Here is a 25,954-nt window from a genome sequence, read left to right on the forward strand (position 1 = left end):
CGACGAGTCCTGGTCACTGCAACAAGGAAAACGAGGCAGATCTTTCCGTGAGAGTCAGCATTAGCACAATCAGTGGACAGAGAACCCAGAAGACATTTAATGCGAGTGAGGAGCCTTTATCCAGTTTTCCTTTAACTAATTCTAGTATCTTTACCCAATCTGGATTTTCAATTATACTGTACTATGTTTCTTTTAACAACGTTCTGTTTCTTAACGTTGCCTAGTGCCGTGTTTCCAAACATCCAACCAAAAGAAGACTGAAAGAAAAGGAGTGTATCGTGCAAGTTTGAGCTACTTTAACAAAAGTGTTGGTAAACACTAGTAATCATGGGAAATGCAAGTTTTAAAACCAATTCCAATTTTAAATCTGCTTATGTGGCACTAAGAGTAAAAACTTTCATTTTATAATATTGCCATCGTCTGCCCCTATTTGCAGCTAAACTTTAGTATTTATCATTTTCCTTTTCATATTTATTCTAAGGTCAATTTAGGTTTAAGATTTTTGCTGAAATTTTAAGCTTATTTAAAATTTTAGACTTTTGAGTTCTCTGTCCCTGTGTGTGTGTGTGTGTGTGTGTGTGTGTGTGTGTGTGTGTATGTGTGTGTGTGTCTGAGTGTTTTCTTTTTCTTTTATCTGAGCCATGGATGGTGGAGGAGATCTTGCAGGTAGGGGCGCTGTTCTTCAGAAGTATTCAAACATGCTTTGAAAAAGTCTTGGCACTCTGGAGAAAGTAAAGTAAAGTAAAGATTAAGGTCAGCTAAGGTCAGAGGCCAAGCATCCATGCAGAGAAAGATGATTTCTTACCTTCTGACAGTTCACTGTCAATCATCAGATCCCCTTCGAGAAAATCCATTGTTGAAAAATCGCCGCGGTAATGGAGGGTTTCATACAGAACCACCCCAAGCTGCCACACTGTGGTTGATCCTGGGCTACAAAAACCTTTAAAGGCTTCTGGGGGGGCATTTATAGGAGTTCCTGGAAAAAAATAAACATTAGTCATATTCATCTTCATTTGACATGTTTTTATATGTTGATGGAGATCTTCTACCTGAAAATTCTCTAAGGATGGAATCCTTTTCTGCCAGGCAGCTCACTCCAAAGTCTATAAGACGAGCTTGTGGTGTATTTGAGTGGCTTTGAATGAGGATGTTTTCAGTTTTGATGTCTTGGTGGAAGATACTTCTGTCCTCAAGGTCTATGGCTGTGTGAATTAGCTGTGTCATTATGATCTGAAAGAGATAAAAAAGAAGTAATAAGCTGAGGCAGCAAAGCACAAGCCTCCTTCTAGAACAGCATTCACGCCGGCCTCGTCAAGATGTGTTCAGGTTCACCTCCAATGAAAAGTCTATGTAAATGTGCGTTTTGGGCCTTCACCTTTAAAACTTTCGCTGTGCACGTTTTTATGGCCGTTTTCAAGCTCCACGTACAAAACGCACGGCCATTGAACATGTGCTGCAAGTCAAACCGTGTTTAATTTTGACCATTCGGGGACTCAGATTTAGTTGTGAAGGATAAATGACATCCCCCCCCCCCAATTCACAAAAGTTGACATTTTGTGCCCAAATCGAGAGATTTGCACCTCTTCAACATTTTGCACCAAGCCTCTAAAAGCGAAGAAGCCAGTGTGAACACCATGGGCTAAATGCGTGTTGAAGAAGCCGCGTTTAGCAGGTTCTTGACCACGCATCACATGTCCAGTGTACATGTAGCTTTAGAAGTACTCTTCTTTCTAATGTTCTGAACCTGCTGAAAGCTACTTTTGCTTCTGCATCAAACACTTAACCACTTTATGAAACAAGGTTGCATTGAATAAACATTTCAGCTTCAGGAAGTTTCTGCAGAAACAGACAGAACATCTCAAACCAACACAGACTGCACACGGGCCTACCTTGGCTTCTTCTTCTTCCAGTGTGCCTCCTTTGGTATCAATGTAATGAAAGAGGTCCTCACAAGGGATTGGTCTCTCCATGACCAGGAGGATTTCTCTGCCGATGTCATACCAGTCCAACAGGGCTACTGGCGCTGCTTTTCCATCTGAATGAATGGATTCATCTCGTAATTTTAACATAATGGCCACTTCAGAAGGAACCATTTTTCCATTGCCATCATCCTGCAGAATCAAAACAAAGAGAGCATGAGGAAGAGAAGCACAGATACCCATTTAGAGCAGAGATACTCAGAAGAAGTTGGCTCAAGCAACTTACCAGTTTTTTATGTGGGATTATAGATTTTAAAATGTGCTTGATGGCTACCTGCAAGACACAAACAAGAGCATTTCTGACTGTGAGATGACTGACAGGAGACAAACTGATTTAGATTTCCCCTCCATCAAAATCTATTTTCATTCAGACCATGGAAACCACAAACATCAACAGTCTGATTATAAATGAATGTATCCAAGTACTTTTCTCCTGGTTTTATAAAAAGTCTGTAGCTCATTTACTGTAGCTGCATACAAAACACTTACTGGTAGGTTGTCAGATTTACGAAAGCCAGCATATATGGATCCATAACCTCCTTCACCAAATTGATGTTTTTCCACATATTTGGCTTTAAATTTATCTGAACACAACAAAACAGAAATGCATCATTAGTTCATTTATGATTGAAAATTATATTATTAAACAGAAAGTAGCTGTATAATCAAAAGGGAAATGTTATACAATCATCAGACCTTTATCGGTAATCTCAGTTTTCTGTGAGGATGTTGCAGTTTGTTCGGCGTCACTGGAACTGGAACCTGAAAATGACAAGAAAAGGGTTTTCTTTTTCTTTTTTACACCTCTACTACCCCTTTGTGCTAAAACTTAGAGGCAAAACTGTATTTAGGTGTTTTTTAAATATGTATTTTTAAAAAACGGGCTGTGAATTTTAAGAAGCAACCTTAGAAAAGTTGAACCCCAGACGCTTGCTTTGATTGTAACAATTAAAACATTTTTTTTAATTAGTGTGAGTGCTTAGGAAATGTAAAATATGTTGATAAAAAATAGAGACATTCATTTGGTTGCAGTGTTTGCAGTTAAAGCAGACTTTAAAACAAAGGCAACTGGTTTTTACGTTTTGAGATAGTCTGAGAGGAGAATGATTCTTTTCTAGTCCTTAATTTGTTATGACAGTTTTATTTTTCATTTTTTTTCTTGTCCCTCCGGAAAACCATGGAGTCTGTGTGTCTTATTTACCTTTTAGAGTTGTTTTCCTCTTCTTCAGCTCTGTTATTTCTTCCTCCTGTCTTTTCCTCTTTAGTGTTGTCACTTGGGTGTTGTCTTGGGTGCTGGTAGAGGGTTGTGAAGGCTCAGATGCAGAAGACTCAATGGGTTCATGGTTTAGATGTTTTTTCTTCTGTTTCTTCTTTGTAGGGAAAGACTTCCTCTCAGCGTTTTTGGTTTGTCCATCATCTGAAGATCAACAACAAAACAGCTTAATTAGTAAAGAACATTTATTTTAAATCTTCACAGTTTACTGCTTGAGTTCACATCAAGTATATCAATGTGTTGGGGGTTTTTATTTGATAAATGAGTTGAGATGTTGTCACAAAAACATAAAAACCAAAGTTTGTCATCGTTGGGAAGCAAATGTGTAACTAAAAGTTTGGCCGGGACTCTCATTTCCCACTATATTTTGGTTTGTCCTTGGCAGAACCTTCATTTGTTGTTTATTACACAAAAACTTGAGTAACAAAAAATGTTTCCTTAGTTGTTCGCGCCTTACTTTTCTCTTTTTGTTGTCAAAGAGTGTTGCTAAGCAACTTTGAAAAAAGGGCTGCCTGATATCACTGATGTCATGAACTGTTGCTAAGTTACACAGCATGTGACTTTGGCTTCTTTTTTAGTGTTTATGTTTAAATTGACACATTCTGAAAGACACTTCAGGATAAAACATTTTGGAAAAAATGTGATTTTATTACATATGTACTGTTGTGAAATGTACGTTAAAGGTTTGGACGATTGTAAACCAGTGTTATAGCTCAGGAAATGCATAATGTTGATAAAAATCCATCATAATAGAGACATTTATTTGGGTGGAGTGTTTGCATTCAGCTTCAGAGCCATTTTACAAACAAATTTAGGACTTCAGTCTTTCTTTTGACAGTCGACTGCTGTCATGAGCTTTGAGGCCCACAAACTTACTCCTACGTCTTACACAGCAGACTTAAAAATACCAGCAACTCAACTTTTGAAAGGAGTGTGACGATCTGGTAGTTTTTAATTCGTCATGCTAGTTTTATTTTTTTAATTTCTGACTTTGAATTTCTTTTTGTAGCACTGTACTGTCAAATCATTAATGACATGTCCTTTAAAAATAAATTAGAATAAGACCTATTCTGTGTTGTTTGGGGTCTGTGTCAGTTTATTTACCTCTCAGAGGAGTTTTCACCTTCTTTGGCTCTATTATTTCTTCTTCCTCTTTGTCTTCCTGTTTCTTTCTTTTTAGTTTTCTCCCTGGGGTGTTGTCTTGGGTGCTGGTTGATGGTTGTGAAGTCTCAGAGTCAGGAGTCTCACTTGGCACCGGGAACGTCCCTTTTTTCTTCCTTTTCTTATTGTCAGGGCTGGTCTTCCTCTCGACTTGTTGGGAAAAGCAGGAGGAGTTCAAATATTATCATAGAAACACAAAAACCAAACTTTGGCATCTTCACGAAGCAAACGTGAAACTAAAATTTTTGCCGGGACTCTCATTTACCAGTATGTTTTGGATTGTCCATGGCAGAGTCTTTGTCCATGATCGTTCCTCGTTTATTACACAAAAACTTGAGGAAATCGGAAAGTCTTTCCTTAGTCTCAAAATGTGTGCTTTACTTTGGAGATCGTAGAGTGTTGTGGTTTAACCGTATTGCTAAGCAACTTATAAAGTGGGGCTCTGTGATATCAGTGATGTCACAGTCTGTTGCTAAGTTACACGGCATGGAACTTTAGCATTAGTTTACTTTTTGGTGCTTACATATGAATCAATACAATCTGAAAAATACTAAAACATTTGTGAAAAATTTGATTTTACAACATTTGTATTGTATTTTTCAGACCCAGAGGTCCAACAAATTATATCGTGCATAAAGCAAAAAAAGCTGTCATGAACTTGATTTGACTACACTACCCATAATGCCTAGAGGAATCCAGCGGCAGGGGATTGATCAGAGTGGTTGATAGGAAGCTTTTCTTGTGAACTGAGTTTTTATTGGATATTTTCTTTATTTAAAATAAATCCATTAATAACTTTAATTTATTTCCATCTACAAAGTTTTAAATGTCCTAGAATGCTTGAATGCATCACCCAGTCCACCAAACCCCTCATGCAGATCAGTTTTAACAGCCAATCAGAGGTGGTGGCTGTTCCGCTTGGCCCAGCAGCTCTCAGATCAGTTTCTGAGCACGTTTTTACCACAAGTCTTTTCACTTTAACCACGGAAGACAGGAGAGATCTTGCTGTTCTAGCAGAGCAAGCTGTGGAAGACCAGAGAGGCGTCACTATCGGGGTGTTAGCTATAGCAATTAACTCCTCAACGGCCATTTTGAGAGTTGTAGCAGCTGAAATCCACGTCTTTGAATCCACAACATTGGTGAGAAATGTGTTCCTGTAGCTGTGATGCTGCTGTAAACCCGAACAAGTTAGCAAAACTCATTTGCCACAATTATTGTCAGTTGATTAACTAAAAAGTCAGATTTTTCCATAACATAAAAGATTTAATTGATAAGAGTTAAATTAAAAGCATTACATTTGTGCAGATCAAATATTGGCATTAAATATGACTTATGTTTTCCTGTTGAGACAACTTCATTGTCATCAGTTACTATGACTCACCAGTTTTCAGTTTTCAAGCCACAGGAATAAGTTTGCATAACTTAAAAAAATAAGTACACAACTACACAATTTTATCTTAACAAAACTTAATCTTTATAAGTTCCCTTCTTGCACAGGAGTAATCAAATTCTTTGAGTCAGTAAACTCAAAACCATGAATTTCAAAACCTAAACATTTTTGGGCCAATGATTACCCAAAAATCATTGAGTAACGGTAACTTAAATAAAGCGTTACGTCATAAACATCTGCCTAACAATATTATTTGCTCACTACCTTCTGTGCAATGTTGAAATTAAAGAAAATTTAGTTTTTAACTAATGTGTCTTTTTTTTTAATGGTATTCTATTGTTTTCTATCTGTGAGGCGACCTTGGGCGTCTAGAAAGGCGCCATATAAATAAAATTCATCATTTTTATTAATTACACTTAAAAACAACGTCAAAACAAGCTAAACATTTGTGTTACTTGATAAAAGACAGTGAACTTTGAACCTACTGCCTGAACAAATGCAGAGTATATAGTGCAATATTTTTGAGGCAGTTTAGACAAAGGGAGATAACTATAGTCTGTTATAATGCGTTATGCCTCCTTATTTCAACTTAGCTTTACAGATGTATCATCAAGTCATTTTTGAGGGTCTGCAACCTGGATGGTAGTTTACCGTCTAGACCAAGTCAAATCTCTTGAGTAAACGTGTTGGTCAGTGCTTTGGGATATTTGAGGTGCATTGCATAGATGAGTCCAAACATTACCACGAAGGCATCACAGAATCTGGGGAGGCTGACCACTTCATCACTTTCAATCACAACAGAGATTTCCACAGGCTCGTAGTGCACTGGACTTGTGTGATGGTCGTTGCTGACAGTAAGAAGCCCCACTGCGACACCATCAAGCTCTGGCTCATCAGACTCATCCTGAATGAATTAAAAAAAAGAAAAAGAGAGATGCCAATCATAATCGAATCTACAGAAAATACAGTGCAACTTGATTTAAGAAAGTCCTGTTAAAATCCAATACCTCTATAGTGATAAACAGAAAACACCTGTTCTACACACAAATCAATCAACTTACCAGAGAATCTAAATGCAGTGAAACATATTAAGCTAATGAAGTAATACTGTTCAAGTTTGTCATTCTGAAGATCTTAGCGACACCAAATAAAACAGACCACTTATGAAAACTGTATAGACTAAACAAAATGACGTTAGCAGTTTGATGAACCATTTACGTAATAAACAGTAGGAGGAACTTAAAGGAACTCACTGTGCAAGTTTTAAAATCTCCAGAGACATCCTCATGCAGATAAACAGGCAGGGCGTGAAGAACAGTAGTGCGCTTGGTGTGAATGTCCTGGATTTCCCGTTTACATAAAAAAACAAACTGGATAAACTTGAGATGTCAAATAATTAATTTACCTGCTCATCGTGATTTTTTTAATTTCTGCCAGATTAACCTGCAGTCCCCCCAGTTTTTGATGCCTTTTCTCTGGTCATAAGTGGTCATAAGTGGTCATAGGGTCATAAGTGGTCATAGGGTCATAAGTGGTCATATGGTCATAAGTGGTCATTAGTGGTCATAAGTGGTCATTAGTGGTCATATGGTCATAAGTTGACCAGGAAGATGATGGTCAAGTTCATAAAAAGTGTTGTGCAGGTTCTGATTTGTAATCCCCTGAAACTCTGCATACACCTGAATAAAACGCAACAACAGACTTCAATTATAAGTGAAAAAATCTCTCACACACATGTATAAAGCAGCACCTGGATGCCAAATGAGTAAGAATCATAATTTTCATTTTAAGAGGAGAGCTGATCCATATTACCTCTGACTCTATTTTCAGAGCAGGCCACAGGTTCAGGAGCTCAATAACCGGTGGACAGGACATCACTGCAGGAGGGAGGAAAGAAGAGAGAGAAAACCCCAAAAGTGCCTTAGAAACCCAGGTTGCGTCCAAATGACCACCCTCATCACTATACAGCGCGTTCTCCATTTTGTAGTGCTGTCCAAATCTACAATTCCAAAATGGACTGTCATAGAAATTTCCCAGAAGTCTCTGCAAAAAAACAGTATGCATCAATGCTCACTACATTGACGAATATAGACCACAATGCATATAGCTGTGCGTGTCCAAATTGTCCCTGAATATTTTCAGAATTTTAAAATGAACTGGTGAATTTGAAGACTTTTTTTTCATCTTTTATCCAACAGCCTCTTGAAGTCAGGCCTGCTGCATGGGTCAGATTTCCCCCCTCCTCCCCCTGCAGGGTTCCTGCTCATATGTTAATTAGCCAGCAGTGACAAGCAAGATGAGAGGAGTTAGAATGAGGCCACAAAAAGACAGTTCAGCACTGAAAGACTGCTTTTTCATTTTTGTTGTATGTCTTTCAGTGACGTGCGGTGAGGTTGATGACTGGTGAGGCACTGATTCCTCTGGAGTCAGATTTACAATGAAAGAACTGAATATTTCACCAAGTTTCATCCAACAGCAGCTACAGTTATAAAATACACACAAGAGCATATTTGTCCTCCACAGAATATTTCTTTAGACATCGGATAGAACACTCTTGTGTATAAATTATTCATATATACTGGAAACAAATTGAAGTATACAGGTCAGGTGTGTTCAGCACACATCAGTAACTATTCTGGTATTTTTATAACTTCAAATTCTGGAGCTTTAATCAGTTATCAAATATTGTCTGTGAAAATGATCATAAAAATAAATAAATTATTTTACTTACATTTTTTTTACCTACTCCGAAGTTATTTTAAAAAAAGAAACATTGAAAAACATGTTTGGCCTTACTTTTTGTATCCGTGCACCGATTTTTTCCTTTATTTTATGAGTTTCTCCCTCTCAAATGAGAAAGACGTTCTTAGTCTTCTTCTGCGGCACCAGTGTAGCTACAAAGCAGCTGTCAGCTCACGTCTGCCCCCTGCTGGTGAGGCTTGCCTCACCTAAAGGCTTTTCTGGGGGCCTTTTTTTCCCCCAATAAACTTTATTGCACATTTTTCAATTTACAAAAAATCACATTCACTTGCACAATAGAGAAACAATGGTTAATATCAACTTTTCTGCGGGCCTACAGCAGCGTTTTCAGCGCACGTCTCTGTTAACATTGAGCCCTGCAGTCAGACATGAGGCACAGCGCTTCAGAGCCTCTCCCGGAGATTGAGCTCCTTCTGTGATCGCGCAACACTCAAATTCGGCGATTTTAACCTCAGAAACTTTGGAAAACGTGTTGAGTTGAGTGAAAATTTATATTTAACACAGATCTTTCAACAGAATCCGGTGTCAGACCGTAGAACAAGTGAACAAAACAATGAAACTCAGAGAAGCGATCTCTGGCCGTTTGCGCACTACATCTCCCATGATGCATTGGGTTAAGTTGCAGCATCTCAGCGCACAATGAGTCTTCTTGCTAGAAGTCTTGAGACCACGAGCACACATCAAACAGTTTTTAAATCTTCTACCTTAACGTTTATTACATCTTTTAGAAAAAACAAGTGCTAAATTGTAGGTTTTTCTGACACAATTATCACCGAAATGCATGTGAGATTGCAGAGGGACTGTAGATACAGACTATGAGTTTCTCCTTTTATTTTTTGTAATTTTTGTATGCTGGTATGCCTTAGGATTTTTTTCAAGGTTATTGTGTGCCGTGGCTCAAAAAAGGTTGAAAAACACTGCATTAGATCATTAGAAATTTGAGTTGTGGGTGGGACTGTTGGCATGGAGCAAGCCCACTTCCATTCCCCTCCCTGTTGCAGAGCAGAGTGAAGCCGGGATCTCGTGGCCTGTCCAGCAGATTTTCTACGTTGTTCAGACACTATTTTATCATCTGCTCTTGATTCACAGCAATTTGATTAAAGAAATACTCAGAAATAAAAATGTAGGTTTAATTTTCTTTGTATATGTAATTAGTCATTAGAAAAAGGCCACAAGAACATGTTAAAAACACCAAAAACATAAAGTGTGTCTTTAAAGAGTAGTATGATTTTTTTAGAAAAGCAAGTTATTACTTCACTGATTGTTTTTTTAACGTAGAATGGTTAAAAAGTAACAACAAACATTATACACAAGTGTTGTCATGTAAATATTAATGTAAGAAATCTTGAATTAGAATGTACAGTGATCCCTCGCTATTACGCGGTTTACTTTTCACGATTTCGCTACTTCACAGATGCAACACGTCTTCTCCGCACGGTTCCTCGTTTCCTCCATTCGGTTCCTCGTCTCCTCCATGCAGTTCCTCGTCTCCTCCATGCGGTTCCACGTCTCCTCCGTTCGGTTCCACGTCTCCTCCGTTCGGTTCCACGTCTCCTCCGTGCGGTTCCACGTCTCCTCCATGCGGTTCCACGTCTACTCCATGCGGTTCCACGTCTACTCCGTTCGGTTCCACGTCTCCTTTCTTGGCACATTTAACCTTTTCTTGTCTTTTAGGAAAGGCACTTTTATTTCTATTGAAACAGTGTTATGTTTAGAGGTCATTACCCTCCTTTTTTATTTCAGAGCTGAACTTTGCCCTAATTCACTCAGTTTTTGAAGCAGGAGGATCTTTGTGGTTGAAGACTTTTAACCTACTTCATGTTGGACTTCAGTTCAAAGGAAGGTTGGGACCTGATCAAGATTCATTTTTTCAAATGTCTCAAAACATAATTATTACATCATTTATACTGTCAGCAGCTCAGTTCCAACCCTAGTGACTGAGACCTCATTTCTTATGCAAAACTAGTTTTTCTGCATAACCTGATCTCGTCAAACCTGCATTTCAGTTGTCTGTGGTGAAAAACCAAATACTCGTCATTATTTCCAACAACCTTACCAAATGCTTAAACTTGTAGGAACATTCTTCCAGCATATTAACTGTCTTGCATTGCATTGCAGCAATGTTCTCCATAAGTTTGAAGTTCAGTTTTTGTTGCTCTAGTTAGTTACTGTTAAAGAATTTAAAAAGTTAATGGAAGATTTAATGCAATTGTTTTTACAAAATATTGGACAATTTTCAAAAACTGCCACTAGGCTTTTCTTCACTGTGTAGAATCCTAGAATTTTCTTTTTAAACACAAAGTGTAATATTTATTCTTACTGCCATTTGTCACTACTAACAAACTCATTCAAGTTTATTTCAAACACAATTGCTGGTAATTCAAGAAACGGTTAAAGAAGCTTTAAAATACTGTTACCTTCGTTTGTAAAAACAAAAAACATAACTTTTTCATTTATTGTTGGAACATTATTAGACCTTGTTTTTTAGTTTCTGTTTGACCAAAAAAAAAGAAAGACAACAATAACAAAAAACATGACACATTTTCCAATTTTACTTCCTTTATTTCATCAATTGTAAAGCCAAATTTGAAAAACCAGTGAGGGGACGTGCAAATGCTTTTTAATTCACTGTTTTTGCTTTAGAAGACCAAGTCAATTTATCAAAAAAAGCTACGTTTCGGTATGCAAATTTTGTTTTGAGACACGTCTTTAAGATGTGGGAGATGGCCAAAAGGCCCGGATAAAACCCACACACGTGTAACGGAACCAGATCTGTGTTTTTGTTTTAACTACAGAAAATATTGATTGTCCCTAAGTTTCTTTCCCCCTGAATTCAGTTTGGGTTGGTAGCCCCTTCCTAATGCGTTTTTCTGTGCTTAGCAATTTGAATCCTCATTTGATCTCAGTTATGTCCAATATTCTTTTATTATTTGAGATCTGTTCTGAATAAAAATACAAAGACTTTGTAAAATTAGCTGATTTCCTACCACCCTCATGTAGAAGCTCATTTGGAATCTAACACTGTGGTTTCTATTGCTTGTTTTGGGAAAATAGTCAGATCTGCAATAAATGGAGGTGGTCTCCAACCCCCTCCCAACATCTTTTAGTTCCTTAAACACTATGCAACCTTGTTAGACTTAGGTACGCTTCTAATTAAAACGATTTTTGTTTTTTGAGCTTCTAATTTTACGTTTTTAAAGATGAATTAAAAAGCCTTGTCTGGTTTTTGCACGTCCCCTCCTAGTTTTTATGTTATTCTTTATGCCAATGAAATCCACCTGGTTTGGGTGGAGCACGCTCCTCTCCTGCCAAGCTCTCCATGAAGATGAGGTCGGACTCCCTTGAAGGCCAATGTGAGTTTAGGGAGAACCCTCGGGAAAGGCAGGGGGGTTAAAGGAGCTGCAGAAAAAGTGTGCTAGCAGCACACTGTAACAACCCCCCCACCAGCACCACCACCACCACGCCAAGGAGTCCTGTTGAAAAGAGAAGAACAGCATGTTAGGAAAGGACACTGCTGAAATATATAGAGCTTTTTGGGTACATTTACTTTTTTTACATACTGTAGTGATTGTTTAGGATAACAACTCACCAAAATGTGAGACTCAGACGGTCCTGCCAACTCTCTCTGGAGGAGATCTGCACACGGCATCCACGAAGGTCACAGCAACACCGACGAGTCCTGGTCACGGCAACACCGACGAGTCCTGGTCACTGCAACACCGACGAGTCCTGGTCACGGCAACACCGACGAGTCCTGGTCACGGCAACACCGACGAGTCCTGGTCACGGCAACACCGACGAGTCCTGGTCACGGCAACACCGACGAGTCCTGGTCACGGCAACACCGACGAGTCCTGGTCACGGCAACACCGACGAGTCCTGGTCACGGCAACACCGACGAGTCCTGGTCACGGCAACACCGACGAGTCCTGGTCACGGCAACACCGACGAGTCCTGGTCACGGCAACACCGACGAGTCCTGGTCACGGCAACACCGACGAGTCCTGGTCACTGCAACACCGACGAGTCCTGGTCACTGCAACACCGACGAGTCCTGGTCACTGCAACACCGACGAGTCCTGGTCACTGCAACACCGACGAGTCCTGGTCACAGCAACACCGACGAGTCCTCGTCACAGCAACACCGACGAGTCCTGGTCACAGCAACACCGACGAGTCCTGGTCACTGCAACACCGACGAGTCCTGGTCACTGCAACAAGGAAAACGAGGCAGATCTTTCCGTGAGAGTCAGCATTAGCACAATCAGTGGACAAAGAACCCAGAAGACATTTAATGCGAGTGAGGAGCCTTTATCCAGTTTTCCTTTAACTAATTCTAGTATCTTTACCCCATCTGGATTTTCAATTATACTGTACTACGTTTCTTTTAACAACGTTCTGTTTCTTAACGTTGCCTAGTGCCGTGTTTCCAAACATCCAACCAAAAGAAGACTGAAAGAAAAGGAGTGTATCGTGCAAGTTTGAGGTACTTTAACAAAAGTGTTGGTAAACACTAGTAATCATGGGAAATGCAAGTTTTAAAACCAATTCCAATTTTAAATCTGCCTATGTGGCACTAAGAGTAAAAACTTTCATTTTATAATATTGCCATCGTCTGCCCCTATTTGCAGCTAAACTTTAGTATTCATCATTTTCCTTTACATATTTATTCTAAGGTCAATTTAGGTTTAAGATTTTTGCTGAAATTTTAAGCTTATTTAAAATTTTAGACTTTTGAGTTCTCTGTCCCTGTGTGTGTGTGTGTGTGTGTGTGTGTATGTGTGTGTGTGTCTGAGTGTTTTCTTTTTCTTTTATCTGAGCCATGGATGGTGGAGGAGATCTTGCAGGTAGGGGCGCTGTTCTTCAGAAGTATTCAAACATGCTTTGAAAAAGTCTTGGCACTCTGGAGAAAGTAAAGTAAAGTAAAGATTAAGGTCAGATAAGGTCAGAGGCCAAGCATCCATGCAGAGAAAGATGATTTCTTACCTTCTGACAGTTCACTGTCAATCATCAGATCCCCTTCGAGAAAATCCATTGTTGAAAAATCGCCGCGGTAATGGAGGGTTTCATACAGAACCACCCCAAGCTGCCACACTGTGGTTGATCCTGGGCTACAAAAACCTTTAAAGGCTTCTGGGGGGGCATTTATAGGAGTTCCTGGAAAAAAATAAACATTAGTCATATTCATCTTCATTTGACATGTTTTTATATGTTGATGGAGATCTTCTACCTGAAAATTCTCTAAGGATGGAATCCTTTTCTGCCAGGCAGCTCACTCCAAAGTCTATAAGACGAGCTTGTGGTGTATTTGAGTGGCTTTGAATGAGGATGTTTTCAGTTTTGATGTCTTGGTGGAAGATACTTCTGTCCTCAAGGTCTATGGCTGTGTGAATGAGCTGTGTCATTATGATCTGAAAGAGATAAAAAAGAAGTAATAAGCTGAGGCAGCAAAGCACAAGCCTCCTTCTAGAACAGCATTCACGCCGGCCTCGTCAGGATGCGTTCAGGTTCACCTCCAATGAAAAGTCTATGTAAATGTGCGTTTTGGGCCTTCACCTTTAAAACTTTCGCTGTGCACGTTTTTATGGCCGTTTTCAAGCTCCACGTACAAAACGCACGGCCATTGAACATGTGCTGCAAGTCAAACCAGGTTGAATTTTGACCATTCGGGGACTCAGATTTAGTTGTGAAGGATGAATGACACCCCCCCCCCAATTCACAAAAGTTGACATTTTGTGCCCAAATCGAGAGATTTGCACCGCTTCAACATTTTGCACCAAGCCTCTAAAAGCGAAGAAGCCAGTGTGAACACCATGGGCTAAATGCGTGTTGAAGAAGCCGCGTTTAGCAGGTTCTTGACCACGCATCACATGTCCAGTGTACATGTAGCTTTAGAAGTACTCTTCTTTCTAATGTTCTGAACCTGCTGAAAGCTACTTTTGCTTCTGCATCAAACACTTAACCACTTTATGAAACAAGGTTGCATTGAATAAACATTTCAGCTTCAGGAAGTTTCTGCAGAAACAGACAGAACATCTCAAACCAACACAGACTGCACACGGGCCTACCTTGGCTTCTTCTTCTTCCAGTGTGCCTCCTTTGGTATCAATGTAATGAAAGAGGTCCTCACAAGGGATTGGTCTCTCCATGACCAGGAGGATTTCTCTGCCGATGTCATACCAGTCCAACAGGGCTACTGGCGCTGCTTTTCCATCTGAATGAATGGATTCATCTCGTAATTTTAACATAATGGCCACTTCAGAAGGAACCATTTTTCCATTGCCATCATCCTGCAGAATCAAAACAAAGAGAGCATGAGGAAGAGAAGGACAGATACCCATTTAGAGCAGAGATACTCAGAAGAAGTTGGCTCAAGCAACTTACCAGTTTTTTATGTGGGATTATAGATTTTAAAATGTGCTTGACGGCTACCTGCAAGACACAAACAAGAGCATTTCTGACTGTGAGATGACTGACAGGAGACAAACTGATTTAGATTTCCCCTCCATCAAAATCTATTTTCATTCAGACCATGGAAACCACAAACATCAACAGTCTGATTATAAATGAATGTATCCAAGTACTTTTCTCCTGGTTTTATAAAAAGTCTGTAGCTCATTTACTGTAGCTGCATACAAAACACTTACTGGTAGGTTGTCAGATTTACGAAAGCCAGCATATATGGATCCATAACCTCCTTCAGCAAATTGATGTTTTTCCACATATTTGGCTTTAAATTTATCTGAACACAACAAAACAGAAATGCATCATTAGTTCATTTATGATTGAAAATTATATTATTAAACAGAAAGTAGCTGTATAATCAAAAGGGAAATGTTATACAATCATCAGACCTTTATCGGTAATCTCAGTTTTCTGTGAGGATGTTGCAGTTTGTTCGGCGTCACTGGAACTGGAACCTGAAAATGACAAGAAAAGGGTTTTCTTTTTCTTTTTTACACCTCTACTACCCCTTTGTGCTAAAACTTAGAGGCAAAACTGTATTTAGGTGTTTTTTAAATATGTATTTTTAAAAAACGGATGTGAATTTTAAGAAGCAACCTTAGAAAAGTTGAACCCCAGACGCTTGCTTTGATTGTAACAATTAAAACGTTTTTTTTAATTAGTGTGAGTGCTTAGGAAATGTAAAATATGTTGATGAAAAATAGAGACATTCATTTGGTTGCAGTGTTTGCAGTTAAAGCAGACTTTAAAACAAAGGCAACTGGTTTTTACGTTTTGAGATAGTCTGAGAGGAGAATGATTCTTTTCTAGTCCTTAATTTGTTATGACAGTTTTATTTTTCATTTTTTTTCTTGTCCCTCCGGAAAACCATGGAGTCTGTGTGTCTTATTTACCTTTTAGAGTTGTTTTCCTCTTCTTCAGCTCTGTTATTTCTTCCTCCTGTCTTTTCCTCTTTAGTGTTGTCACTTGGGTGTTGTCTTGGGTGCTGGTAGAGGGTTGTGAAGGCTCAGATGCAGAAGACTCAATGGGTTCATGGTTTAGATGTTTTTTCTTCTGTTTCTTCTTTGTAGGGAAAGACTTCCTCTCAGCGTTTTTGGTTTGTCCATCATCTGAAGATCAACAACAAAACAGCTTAATTAGTAAAGAACATTTATTTTAAATCTTCACAGTTTACTGCTTGAGTTCACATCAAGTATATCAATGTGTTGGGGGTTTTTATTTGATAAATGAGTTGAGATGTTGTCACAAAAACACAAAAACCAAAGTTTGTCATCGTTGGGAAGCAAATGTGTAACTAAAGGTTTGGCCGGGACTCTCATTTCCCACTATATTTTGGTTTGTCCTTGGCAGAACCTTCATTTGTTGTTTATTACACAAAAACTTGAGTAACAAAAATGTTTCCTTAGTTGTTCGCGCTTTACTTTTCTCTTTTTGTTGTCAAAGAGTGTTGCTAAGCAACTTTGAAAAAAGGGCTGCCTGATATCACTGATGTCATGAACTGTTGCTAAGTTACACAGCATGTGACTTTGGCTTCTTTTTTAGTGTTTATGTTTAAATTGACACATTCTGAAAGACACTTCAGGATAAAACATTTTGGAAAAAATGTGATTTTATTACATATGTACTGTTGTGAAATGTACGTTAAAGGTTTGGACGATTGTAAACCAGTGTTATAGCTCAGGAAATGCATAATGTTGATAAAAATCCATCATAATAGAGACATTTATTTGGGTGGAGTGTTTGCATTCAGCTTCAGAGCCATTTTACAAACAAATTTAGGACTTCAGTCTTTCTTTTGACAGTCGACTGCTGTCATGAGCTTTGAGGCCCACAAACTTACTCCTACGACTTACAAAGCAGACTTAAAAATACCAGCAACTCAACTTTTGAAAGGAGTGTGACGATCTGGTAGTTTTTAATTCGTCATGCTAGTTTTATTTTTTTCATTTCTGACTTTGAATTTCTTTTTGTAGCACTGTACTGTCAAATTATTAATGACATGTCCTTTAAAAATAAATTAGAATAAGACCTATTCTGTGTTGTTTGGGGTCTGTGTCAGTTTATTTACCTCTCAGAGGAGTTTTCACCTTCTTTGGCTCTATTATTTCTTCTTCCTCTTTGTCTTCCTGTTTCTTTCTTTTTAGTTTTCTCACTGGGGTGTTGTCTTGGGTGCTGGTTGATGGTTGTGAAGTCTCAGAGTCAGGAGTCTCACTTGGCACCGGGAACGTCCCTTTTTTCTTCCTTTTCTTATTGTCAGGGCTGGTCTTCCTCTCGACTTGTTGGGAAAAGCAGGAGGAGTTTAAATAGTATCATAGAAACACAAAAACCAAACTTTGGCATCTTTACGAAGCAAACGTGTAACTAAAAGTTTTGCCGGGACTCTCATTTACCAGTATGTTTTGGATTGTCCATGGCAGAGTCTTTGTCCATGATCGTTCCTCGTTTATTACACAAAATCTTGAGGATATCGGAAAGTCTTTCCTTAGTCTCAAAATGTGTGCTTTACTTTGGAGATCGTAGAGTGTTGTGGTTTAACCGTATTGCTAAGCAACTTATAAAGTGGGGCTCTGTGATATCAGTGATGTCACAGTCTGTTGCTAAGTTACACGGCATGGAACTTTAGCATTAGTTTACTTTTTGGTGCTTACATATGAATCAATACAATCTGAAAAATACTAAAACATTTGTGAAAAATTTGATTTTACAACATTTGTATTGTATTTTTCAGACCCAGAGGTCCAACAAATTATATCGTGCATAAAGCAAAAAAAGCTGTCATGAACTTGATTTGACTACACTACCCATAATGCCTAGAGGAATCCAGCGGCAGGGGATTGATCAGAGTGGTTGATAGGAAGCTTTTCTTGTGAACTGAGTTTTTATTGGATATTTTCTTTATTTAAAATAAATCCATTAATAACTTTAATTTATTTCCATCTACAAAGTTTTAAATGTCCTAGAATGCTTGAATGCATCACCCAGTCCACCAAACCCCTCGTGCAGATCAGTTTTAACAGCCAATCAGAGGTGGTGGCTGTTCCGCTTGGCCCAGCAGCTCTCAGATCAGTTTCTGAGCACGTTTTTACCACGAGTCTTTTCACTTTAACCACGGAAGACAGGAGAGATCTTGCTGTTCTAGCAGAGCAAGCTGTGGAAGACCAGAGAGGCGTCACTATCGGGGTGTTAGCTATAGCAATTAACTCCTCAACGGCCATTTTGAGAGTTGTAGCAGCTGAAATCCACGTCTTTGAATCCACAACATTGGTGAGAAATGTGTTCCTATAGCTGTGATGCTGCTGTAAACCCGAACAAGTTAGCAAAACTTATTTGCCACAATTATTGTCAGTTGATTAACTAAAAAGTCAGATTTTTCCATAACATAAAATATTTAATTGATAAGAGTTAAATTAAAAGCATTACATTTGTGCAGATCAAATATTGGCATTAAATATGACTTATGTTTTCCTGTTGAGACAACTTCATTGTCATCAGTTACTATGACTCACCAGTTTTCAAGCCACAGGAATAAGTTTGCATAACTTAAAAAAAATAAGTACACAACTACACAATTTTATCTTATTTATTATTATTATTATTTATTATTTTATTTATTATTTTATTTAATTTTATTTATTTATTTTATTTTATTTATTATTTTATCTTACATTGAGGTCGTGGACACATTTAAATATCTGGGTGTTCACCTGAACAACAGACTGGACTGGTCCAACAACACGGATGCTCTGTACAGGAGGGGCCAGAGTCGCCTTCACCTGCTGGGGAGACTGAGGTCGTTTGGCGTGTGCAGACAGCTGCTGAGGATCTTTTACGACACTGTGGTGGCCTCAGTGGTCCTTTATGGAATTGTGTGCTGGGCGGGGGGCAGTGCAGGCAGAGACTTGAAGAGGCTTAACAAACTGGTTAGGGGGGCCGGCTCTGTCTTGGGCTGCACACTTGAGTCCATCGAGGAGGTGGCGGACAGGAGGATGTTAGCTAAGCTGACATCCATCATGGATAACCCCTCCCACCCCCTGCACAAAACTGTAGAGGCGCTGACCAGCTCCTTCAGCACAAGACTGTTGCACCCTCATTGTAAGAAGGAGCGCTACCGCAGGTCATTCTTCCCCACAGCCATCAGACTGTACAACACCGTGTCAAAGTGACACTCCACGGTCCCAGGGGTGTTTTTTTTTCTGTTTAGTCATTGATTCATTTACTTTTGTTGTAGTTGTTGTTTTTCAATTTTAAATTGTTTTTTGTTCCTGAACAGTTGTTTTTGTTTTTGTTCTTGGTGTGAACTTCATTAGTTATTTCTGTATTTTGAAAAAATTTGTAATGTTTTTCACAGTTTACATGTTTTGCAGACCGCATGTTTTTTACACTTTTGCAGCTGTATTTATTTAATATTTATTTCTTTATTTAATAAGAATCTCATTTTTGATAATAATTTTTCATAATAATTTTAGTAATATTTTTAATTATCTAATATAAATGTAATTTGTGATGTCATTTATTGATGTTATATTATATAGATTATTTCTGAATGTCGTGTTGCTGCCACAGATAAATGAAATTTCCCCATTGTGGGATTAATAAAGTCATCTATCTATCTATCTATCTATCTATCTATCTATCTATCTATCTATCTATCTATCTATCTATCTATCTATCTATCTATCTATCTATCTATCTATCTATCTATCTATCTATCTATCTATCTATCTATCTATCTATCTATCTATCTATCTATCTATCTATCTATCTATCTATCTATCTATCTATCTATCTATCTATCTATCTATCTATCTTAACAAAACTTAATCTTTATAAGTTCCCTTCTTGTACAGGAGTAATCAAATTCTTTGAGTCAGTAAACTCAAAACCATGAATTTCAAAACCTAAACATTTTTGGGCCAATGATTAACCAAAAATCATTGAGTAACGGTAACTTAAATAAAGCGTTACGTCATAAACATCTGCCTAACAATATTATTTGCTCACTACCTTCTGTGCAATGTTGAAATTAAAGAAAATTTAGTTTTTAACTAATGTGTCTTTCTTTTAATGGTATTCTATTGTTTTCTATCTGTGAAGCGACCTTGGGCGTCTAGAAAGGCGCCATATAGATAAAAATCATCATTATTATTAATTACACTTAATAACAGCGTCAAAACAAGCTAAACATTTGTGTTACTTGATAAAAGACAGTGAACTTTGAACCTACTGCCTGAACAAATGCAGAGTATATAGTGCAATATTTTTGAGGCATTGTTTAGACAAAGGGAGATAACTATAGTCTGTTATAATGTGTTATGCCTCCTTATTTCAACTTAGCTTTACAGATGTATCATCAAGTCATTTTTGAGGGTCTGCAACCTGGATGGTAGTTTACCGTCTAGACCAAGTCAAATCTCTTGAGTAAACGTGTTGGTCAGTGCTTTGGGATATTTGAGGTGCATCGCATAGATGAGTCCAAACATTACCACGAAGGCATCACAGAATCTGGGGAGGCTGACCACTTCATCACTTTCAATCACAACAGAGATTTCCACAGGCTCGTAGTGCACTGGACTTGTGTGATGGTCGTTGCTGACAGTAAGAAGCCCCACTGCGACACCATCAAGCTCTGGCTCATCAGACTCATCCTGAATGAATTAAAAAAAAGAAAAAGAGAGATGCCAATCATAATCGAATCTACAGAAAATACAGTGAAACTTGATTTAAGAAAGTCCTGTTAAAATCCAATACCTCTATAGTGATAAACAGAAAACACCTGTTCTACACACAAATCAATCAACTTACCAGAGAATCTAAATGCAGCGAAATAAACATATTAAGCTAATGAAGTAATACTGTTCAAGTTTGTTATACTGAAGATCTTAGCGACACCAAAGAAAACAGACCACTTATGAAAACTGTATAGACTAAACAAAATGACGTTAGCAGTTTGATGAACCATTTACGTAATAAACAGTAGGAGGAACTTAAAGGAACTCACTGTGCAAGTTTTAAAATCTCCAGAGACATCCTCATGCAGATAAACAGGCAGGGCGTGAAGAACAGTAGTGCGCTTGGTGTGAATGTCCTGGATTTCCCGTTTACATAAAAAAACAAACTGGATAAACTTGAGATGTCAAATAATTAATTTACCTGCTCATCGTGATTTTTTTAATTTCTGCCAGATTAACCTGCAGTCCCCCCAGTTTTTGATGCCTTTTCTCTGGTCATAAGTGGTCATAAGTGGTCATAGGGTCATAAGTGGTCATAGGGTCATAAGTGGTCATATGGTCATAAGTGGTCATTAGTGGTCATAAGTGGTCATTAGTGGTCATATGGTCATAAGTTGACCAGGAAGATGATGGTCAAGTTCATAAAAAGTGTTGTGCAGGTTCTGATTTATTAATCTGCTGAAACTCTGCATACACCTGAATAAAACACAACAACAGACTTCAATTATAAGTGAAAAAATCTCTCACACACATGTATAAAGCAGCACCTGGATGCCAAATGAGTAAGAATCATAATTTTCATTTTAAGAGGAGAGTTTATCCATATTACCTCTGACTCTATTTTCAGAGCAGGCCACAGGTCCAGGAGCTCAATAACCGGTGGACAGGACATCACTGCAGGAGGGAGGAAAGAAGAGAGAGAAAACCCCAAAAGTGCCTTAGAAACCCAGGTTGCGTCCAAATGACCACCCTCATCACTATATAGCGCATTCTCCATTTTGTATATAGTGCATGCACTTGAAGTCTCTGCAAAAAAAGTGTGCATCAATGCTCACTATATTGACGAATATAAACAACAATGCATATAGCTGTACGTGTCCAAATTGTCCCTGAATATTTTCAGAATTTTAAAATGAACTGGTGAATTTGAAGACTTTTTTTTCATCTTTTATCCAACAGCCTCTTGAAGTCAGGCCTGCTGCATGGGTCAGATTTCCCCCCTCCTCCCCCTGCAGGGTTCCTGCTCATATGTTAATTAGCCAGCAGTGACAAGCAAGATGAGAGGAGTTAGAATGAGGCCACAAAAAGACAGTTCAGCACTGAAAGACTGCTTTTTCATTTATTTATTTTGTTGTATGTCTTTCAGTGACGTTTCGTGCGGTGAAGTTAAGGACTGGTGAGGCACTGATTCCTCTGGAGTCAGATTTACAATGAAAGAACTGAATATTTCATCTTCCATCCAACACTACTGTCAAGCCAGCCGTCATTCAGATCTGCAGTGTCAAATGAGCCGCTCCATAGTTTTCACTGCTCTCGCATTCTCAGCTTTACGGTAACAGATCGACCATGGCTGAAATCAACATTTGGTCTTCAAAATAATTTTACAACTGTAAAAGTCAAATGAATGATTGAAGAAAAATACACACAAATCTTATCAAATAATCAAATGTTTTTTTTTTTAAGAAAAAGGCTTAGATAAGATTGGGTGTTTAGAAACATACTCCCAACCATATAGCCCATTCATTTATGTTAATGGTAAATGTAATTTAATTTTTCACATGAGGACATGTTATGATGTAGGATTTTGTTATACTCAGTACAAACACTTCATAATAAAATATAGAAGTGTGGACTTGATCTAAATGTCAATACTGTTTGATATTTGTCACAACATAGAATCCTATAACAGAGATGCAATGTTTGAGACACTGTAATTTAGGAATTTGCCATAATCCAGGCCATCAGCTCCTTTCATTCTCTTCAATACTATGTTGACTACTTAGACCAGTGTTTTTCAACCAGTGTGCCGCGGCACACTAGTGTGCCGTGGGAGATGGTCAAGTGTGTCGTGGAAAATTGCCCTCATTAACTGATCTAAAAACATTAACCATCTCCAGGAAATCAGCTCTTTGTTCATCCAAACAGGTCCTGATAAAACACTGAGTAGTTAAGAATATGAAAGATCATAAAATACTTTTTTCTTTGTGTTTAATTGATTCTATTAAAGACATTTTGATAAGAATGACGGCTCCGCGATTTACCTGCAGCTATAACTGTTTTCTGAAAAGTCCCGCAGCTTTTACTGTCTCCACGACTCCACCAATCATTCTTGAAGGATTAATCACATGTCAGCAGTCTGACCAATCAGAAGTGTTAAAAGTCTTCACTTCCTTGTTCCAATTTAGCTCATAACTCACTCATTTCCAACAAAAACACCAGCTAAAGCTCGTCTTTAGCGGTGGAGCTTTCCACAGAATCCGGTATCAGACCGTGGAACAAGTGAACAAAACCATGAAGCTCAGAGACGCAAGTCTTTCTGCCGTTTTGTCGCAGTATTCACACTACATCACCAATGATGCATTGGCTTAAAGGGACAGCGCCTTAGCGTACAATGAGTCATCCTTGTTACACGGATTGAAACCACAACGAACATACAGTTTGTATGTAACTTAGCTTTTATTACATCTTTTCGAAAAAACATCTGCAACTTCCTGCTTTTTCTGCCACAATTATCACAAAAATGCACGTCAGATTGCCGGGGGGGGGCTGTAGATCAAAACAGACTATGAGTTTCTGCTTTTTTTTTTTTTTTGGGATGCTGGTGTGCCGCGGGATTTTTGTCAAGGTCAAAGTGTGCCGTGGCTCAAAAAAGGTTGAATAACACTGACTTAGACTGATATTGTCTAATTTACGGCTGCTCCTAGGATATATCAAAGATTGCCTTCCACCAACCTTCGACCCCCACCAGTTTGCTCAAAAACCGAACAGATCAACGGAGGATGCCATTTCCATCACCCTCCACACACTGCGCCGAGACACCTGGAACACAGAGACACCTACGCCAGGGTGCTCTTTGTGGACTGCAGCTCAGCCTTTAACACAATTTTTCCTGACATTCTTCGCAAACTGACCTTAAACTACAGTGTTTCAAACATTGCATCTCTGTTAGAAAAAGACGCTCAGTACTTGTGAAAATGTAAAATATTTGGGATTTCAAACATGAATTACTCAAAATTAATACAGTAAAAATGTCTGAAAATGTCAGTCAAATATTACATCTTTGTCAGAAAAACACGATCGTCATAGCGAAGCGGGTGGTTGCGGCGATGCGAAACGGCTTGATGGGACATTGCTCGCGGGGCAGGCGCACGTGCTCGAACCCGCTAAATGCTACCCGTAGCTTTAATTGATTTTGTCTTGGTTGGGTTGTTAAAGGGTTATAACTGCACACACTGCTACTATGTAACTAAGACTAGAAAAGAAATGCCTTGAAAAAACATGCAGTTCAACAATTATTACCCTCTTGGCACCTGAATTTATTTCCAGCTATAAAACTAAAAATGACTTTTTGCTTGCATTGAGATGATACATTTTGGAGCTAAAGTGCTTTGATGTACATTTGCATCAACAGATGTCAAGGGGTTAAAAACAAATGTTCGCTTAAATTTTACATAACAGCTTGGTGATGCAGATATATTTTTGATGTTTTTTTTTTACTTTTTTAAATGTCCATCAGAATCAGAGTTGAATATTGTAGATGCCGATTTTTAATTGATGTTTTTCCACTGCACTTCAGTCTTCGGCTGTCTTTGTGATTTCACAGACGGACAGTGGAAGTGCAGCCCCCGTGCCGTCCCTGCACTGTCAGAAGATCGCACGTGCCAAGTGGGAGTTTTTATTTGGAACCTCTGCAGAGGAGGCTGCCGGCAAACGTAAGAGCAGTGCTTTCTCGTCTAGTAAAAGTGGAGAATTATCTGCTCCTTTTTGTTTCTTCTGTAATAGACCAGCATGTAAGAGCAATAGTCCTAATTTACCCATATGCATAATGTTTTTGTGTTTGAACTGAAGACAGAGAGGCTGAGCAGAGGACAGGAGACAAGATAGAACAGAGTCACCGTTGAGTTTTCCTTCCCCCTCAAATATCAGAAAAGAAGCTGAACTAAAGCAGATCTGGGTTACAGCTCATGTTTATTCAGTGTCCAGTTATTTTGGAATTTTAGCTTCGCAGCACTTCACAGCACAGACTGCAGAAAAATGTTCTCTATAAGTAAATGCACCCCCTCAAACTCATTGAAACTCTAAACACATGTATTTTGCTGGTTACTAAAAGTTTTATTTCTACAAAAAGCATTAACCACATTCAAAGGTTTATCTTCTCAATATCCATTGGATATGTGGCATTTTAATGTGGTAAATTGCGTACTTACATTATTTACTGGTTTTCTACCTTGCTTTTAGTCTCAAAGCACTTTACAGTCCCTCTCACTCATTCACCCATTCACATACTGATGCCTTAGTCTGGTGCAAACCTAAACCATCATGGTAACAATGTGGGGTTCAGTGTTTTGCCCACCCAAGGACACACAGACATGCAAGGAGGGAACTGCACCTGCAATTAACCAATCAGAGATCAACTGCCCCCCCCCTCAGTACCACGACTTACGGTTACATCACTACAGTTTTGATAATATCTTAGATACTGTTTGCACTCCTGCATTTGAAGGACTGTGGGATGAATTTGTGCTAAAATATGAATATTTGACCAAGAACTGTAGCACTTAAAAGGAACTTTTCTTAAAAAAAATTTTTTTTAATAAAGCAGTTGGAAACTTCTGCTTTTGTTAAATCAAATTACATGATATAGCAAATATTATGGACCAGTATTAGACCTACTTTGAGGGAAAAAATGTAACTAAAACCCAAAAACTAAAGTCAATTTAAACTAAAGTAAATGCCTACATAACCTTTTTGGAAATAAAATTGCTTAATTTAATTAAATTTTTAAAATTAACACTTTGTGTCCAGTTGGCAGAACACAAATATATTACATAACTATTACTGACTAACTTAATAATATAATTTCTCAACATATAGCACTTTTTTGTTGTTTATATATATTTTTTGTAACTTAATTCTTATTTTTACTTAAGACCATCTTGAATGTATTCGAGACCTTTGGACTTTTTGTTTTGGAAAC

The 25,954-nt window shown here is 38.4% G+C and overlaps 3 protein-coding genes and 1 long non-coding RNA gene across 10 annotated transcripts in view; 1 reads left to right on the forward strand and 3 right to left on the reverse strand.

Annotated features, from left to right (window-relative positions):
- The window catches only part of LOC101166258 (uncharacterized), a 134,941-nt gene that overhangs the window by 42,587 nt on the left and 66,400 nt on the right, over positions 1–25,954 (forward strand). For all 4 annotated transcript variants that reach the window (XM_011488421.4, XM_078937917.1, XM_020711956.3 and 1 more), the window contains exon 3: positions 24,581–24,689. In XM_011488421.4, coding sequence (XP_011486723.2) covers positions 24,581–24,689 — 109 coding nt within the window. The remainder of the gene's footprint in view (positions 1–24,580; positions 24,690–25,954) is intronic.
- On the reverse strand, positions 527–4,948 carry LOC110017175 (serine/threonine-protein kinase pim-1). Of its 2 annotated transcripts, XM_023949812.2 has the most exons (10): positions 4,679–4,948; positions 4,357–4,563; positions 3,181–3,396; positions 2,676–2,741; positions 2,469–2,563; positions 2,206–2,253; positions 1,890–2,111; positions 1,050–1,230; positions 806–976; positions 528–722 (listed from the first exon to the last, which is right to left on the reverse strand). In XM_023949812.2, the coding sequence occupies exons 1-10, from the start codon at positions 4,716–4,718 to the stop codon at positions 631–633; spliced, it is 1,338 nt and encodes a 445-aa protein (XP_023805580.1). In that variant the 5' UTR covers positions 4,719–4,948; the 3' UTR covers positions 528–630. The 2 variants fall into 2 exon arrangements, with proteins under 2 accessions (XP_023805581.1, XP_023805580.1); XM_023949813.2 differs by lacking the exon at positions 4,357–4,563 and having other exon boundaries at positions 527–722.
- On the reverse strand, positions 7,364–8,664 carry LOC111946459 (uncharacterized). The gene is made up of 3 exons (XR_002872182.2): positions 8,600–8,664; positions 7,616–7,680; positions 7,364–7,482 (listed from the first exon to the last, which is right to left on the reverse strand). It is a non-coding gene; the product is annotated as an uncharacterized LOC111946459 (long non-coding RNA).
- The window catches only part of LOC111946458 (serine/threonine-protein kinase pim-1-like), a 46,429-nt gene continuing 31,579 nt past the window's right edge, over positions 11,105–25,954 (reverse strand). Inside the window, exons 1-12 of one of the 3 annotated variants that reach the window (XM_078937918.1) lie at positions 21,027–21,161; positions 20,512–20,673; positions 17,097–17,303; positions 15,922–16,137; positions 15,418–15,483; positions 15,211–15,305; positions 14,948–14,995; positions 14,632–14,853; positions 13,794–13,974; positions 13,550–13,720; positions 12,153–13,466; positions 11,105–12,036 (exon numbers count right to left, since the gene is read on the reverse strand). In XM_078937918.1, the coding sequence (XP_078794044.1) occupies positions 13,375–13,466; positions 13,550–13,720; positions 13,794–13,974; positions 14,632–14,835 (648 nt within the window). In that variant the 5' untranslated portion in view covers positions 14,836–14,853; positions 14,948–14,995; positions 15,211–15,305; ... (3 more) ...; positions 20,512–20,673; positions 21,027–21,161 and the 3' untranslated portion in view covers positions 11,105–12,036; positions 12,153–13,374. Of the gene's footprint in view, positions 12,037–12,152; positions 13,467–13,549; positions 13,721–13,793; positions 13,975–14,631; positions 14,854–14,947; positions 14,996–15,210; positions 15,306–15,417; positions 15,484–15,921; positions 16,138–17,096; positions 17,304–17,418; positions 17,557–20,511; positions 20,674–21,026; positions 21,162–21,585; positions 21,652–25,954 lie in introns of those variants that run through there. The other 2 variants (XM_078937919.1, XM_023949814.2) reach the window with 2 other exon arrangements.

The sequence above is a fragment of the Oryzias latipes genome, chromosome 19 (assembly GCF_053564925.1).
Source record: "Oryzias latipes strain Hd-rR chromosome 19, Olatipes_Hd-rR_3.1".
Classification (NCBI taxonomy): Eukaryota; Metazoa; Chordata; class Actinopteri; order Beloniformes; family Adrianichthyidae; genus Oryzias; species Oryzias latipes.